The 3,489-nt window shown below is 44.2% G+C and overlaps 1 protein-coding gene across 1 annotated transcript in view; it reads left to right on the top strand.

The window, feature by feature from the left end:
• Positions 1 to 643: 643 nt before the first annotated feature.
• The window catches only part of myl2b (myosin, light chain 2b, regulatory, cardiac, slow), a 6,129-nt gene continuing 3,283 nt past the window's right edge, over positions 644 to 3,489 (top strand). Inside the window, exon 1 of the mRNA XM_008335691.2 lies at positions 644 to 2,549. Coding sequence (XP_008333913.1) covers positions 2,547 to 2,549 — 3 coding nt within the window. The 5' untranslated portion in view covers positions 644 to 2,546. The remainder of the gene's footprint in view (positions 2,550 to 3,489) is intronic.

Here is a 3,489-nt window from a genome sequence, read left to right as displayed (position 1 = left end):
GAGACTTCTCTGGAGTCAGATTTACAATTGTAAGAACTGAAAAGAGCATCTTATTTCACTATTTATCCAACAGCATGCACCTGGTAATGGTTCATATCCATCACAAGAACACAAGAACATATTTGTCCTACAGAGAACCTTTATTTTATACAAATGGACAGAGCACCCTTCTTGTGTCTAAGCAATTCATATTTACTGTAAACGAATTATTCCCTCCTGGAACCGCAACCTTAACGTGGTGAAGGAGTTTGAGTATCCGAATGAACCTAGGAGCTATGTTGTCCGGGGTTATTGCCCCTGGTAGGGTCTCCCAAGGCAAATAGGTCCTAGATGACGGATCAGACTAAGAGTGGTTCAAACTACCCTTGATGAAGAAAAGATTCAAATCAAAGAAGCTCACGTCGCCCGGATTGGTGTTACCGGGGCTCAACCCTGCAGCCAGGCCCAGGGTTGGGGCTCGCAGGTGAGTGCCTGGTGGCCGGGTCTCCATCGTCCTGTTGGGGGACTTCAACGCCCACGTGGGCAGTGACAGTGACACCTGGAGGTGCGTGATCGGGAGGAACGGCCTCCCTGATCTGAATCCGAGTGGTATTTTGCTATTGGACTTCTGTGCTAGTCACAATTTGTCCATAACAAACACTTGGCACCAGGACACCCTAGGCCGGAGGTCAATGATCGACTTTGTAGTTGTGTCATCTGACATTCGGCCGCATGTATTGGACACTCGAGTGAAGAGAGGGGCTGAGCTTTCAACTGATCACCAACTGGTGGCTGGTTTTCATCCTGGTTGTGGAACACTGGACCAGCTCTATACCCTTCACATTTGCTTTTTGCGGATGATGTTGCCTTGTTGGCTTTTTTGAGCCAGGACCTGCAGCATGCTTTGGGGCGGTTTGTAGTCGAGTGTGAAGCTGCTGGGATGAGAATCAGCACCTCTAAGTCTGAGGCCATGGTTCTCAACTGGAAAAACCCTCCGGGTTGGGGAGGAGATCCTGTCTCAGGAGTTTAAGTATCTTGGGGTCTTGTTTACGAGTGACGGAAGGATGGAACGAGATATTGACAGGCGGATCAGTGCAGCAGCCGCAATAATGCAGTCGCTGTATTGGTCCGTTGTTGTGAAGAAGGAGCTGAGCCAAAGGCAAAGGAACGCCTTGGGGTCCCCCCAGAAGAGCTGGAGGAAGTGTCTGTGGAGAGGGAAGTCTGGGTGTCCCTGCTCAGACTGTTGCCCCCCCTGAATTATGAAAATATAGATTTTTCCATCTTGAGACTGGACATTTGTGATGGTGTATATTACATGGGGCAGTGGAGCTGCCAAGTTATGTGTGTGAAATGTCCTCTTGAAAACATGTCTGTTAATTGTTATTCTTCCAGCGCCTTTCTTTTTCATAACCTCGAATTTACGGCTCCACCTGTCCTTGCTCTTTCTACCCTCCATCACCACTGACAGTCATTTCGCACTGTTCTGTGCCAACATTATTTAATGTGGCCCAACCAACTGAAACAATTGGGAGGCGAGAATTCCCTCAGATGTTAGAACCCATCTAATCTGCTGTGGTGTTACGGCTGCGCTGCCATGGATAATTAATGTAGCCTATAGTTGAATGGAGAAGAAAAATAAGATTAGATAAGTGAGAGATATGTGTTTAAATTATGCTCATGATCCAAGCGGCCCAAACCGAGACTGACATGGGCCAGCCCATCGGGAAAACTCCAGAATGTCCGGATTAGCCACTCTGGCCTTGATAGTGACAATAGTGAATCATTGTGTGACATATGTGCACCCCAACAACGTTGTGTTGTTTTCTACAACGATCCCGGCTACGGGTGTGCAGCCTCTTTGAAGCTAAACACCAGAACTTCCCAGTAATCAGTCAGAACTGAAGAAGCCTCTTGGATGAGTGGTGAAACGTCTTCAAAAGAAAACCTACTCTGTCCAGTTGTCCTCAATGTAACTATTCTGGGATAAGATGACCTGGTCTTTGAAAATGAGTTTCAAAATGTTTTGTTAACGATGCGGTCCAACATTCCAAATAGAATAAAGCACTGTTGACCAAACCCACGGTCCAAACAGGTTTCCTCACTAACATTTTCCACCCTGTGGTTAAGGTCTTACTGGGGCTCAGGAAGCTTCAGCTAACAGTTCTACTCACTGTTCTACCGAGAAACAGATCATAGCTGCCGTCCCAGTGGAGCACTAACTGGACAGTGGGATGATGGATCTCATCAAGTGCAGCTGCCAGTCACAACACAGGGGTCTGCTCTCTGAGCCGCAGCTATGTGCTGCTGTTATTCTGGTCGCACAGTAATGGGGGCACGTGTGTTTGGCAAATATCCCTAAATCTGATGAACTCAGACAATGGTGGCTGACAGTGATGAGGAGAGGGTCCTCTTTACCTGCTGCTCTGACTAAAGAAGGCATGGGGTATTTATAGAGCTGAAGATACAGGCCAGGGGAGGGAGCCACTATTATATATCTGCCCCCTGCTTATGTGCCCCGCTCCATCACCCAGGGCCACAGACACTTTGAATCCAGCCTCCACTGAGACATGGTGAGTGGATTTTGGGTTTTCACACACACACATTCTCCATCTCTGAAATCAGGTTATATTCAGCAGATTATATATATATATATATATATATATATATATATAGATGTTTTTTTTACATCTGGCTCCACACACAAAAACACTCGCACACTCGCGCACACTCAGCAACAATAATTGATCAATACCTTCTGTGTCAATAGCTTATGGCTGCTGAATACAGATCAGCTGAAAAGTCATCAGTAGGACAGTGCTGCAGTCGTCCTATCGACAAATGATTGATTATTTTTGCCTGCTCGCAGTGATGAAATTTCAAAAATTAGGTTGAAATTGGAGCACAAACAAGACACAGAGGAGAGGTGAGACAGAGAAGTAAGTTATTTATGTAGGAAGGAGTAAAGAAACAGAGAGAAATGATAAACATTTCTGTATGTGCCTTTAGAAAATTAAATCTACTGTAACATAGTATTTTTGGTAAGTTTTAAATTGTAATTTTTCATTTTTATCTTTATGTTTGTTGTAAAACTTTAAACTTCCAGCTAAATGTTTGGTTAGCTTTAAGCTTTTGTCTAAACTATTGTGGATTGGCAAATCTTATTGTTATCTTTGGCTGGTTGGTACTTATTTTGACTTTGACCTTTAACAAAGTGGGTGGGGGGTCCCCTTGGAGGGTGCAGAGTTAGGGTAACGGCAGGTCTAATTTCCTTTTTTTGAGAATAACATGTTTTTTTTTTTTAAGAATAACAGTATTTTAAATAAAGTTGAGGGAAATTTTGAAACAATAACTTTGAACATGTCAACGATGCTGTGGGCTAAACAATAGTCCTAATACAAAGGAGGCTTAGTGCCAAAAATGTTTGGGGTTTACTGACTATATATACGACTATATATAGACAGATAGACAGACAGACAGACAGATAGACAGATAGACAGATAGACAGATAGA

Source organism: Cynoglossus semilaevis, chromosome Z (assembly GCF_000523025.1).
Source record: "Cynoglossus semilaevis isolate Cse_v1.0 chromosome Z, Cse_v1.0, whole genome shotgun sequence".
Lineage (NCBI taxonomy): Eukaryota > Metazoa > Chordata > Actinopteri > Pleuronectiformes > Cynoglossidae > Cynoglossus > Cynoglossus semilaevis.
Note: the sequence above shows the minus strand (reverse complement) of the source record. Positions and strands in the feature narration are given on the sequence as shown.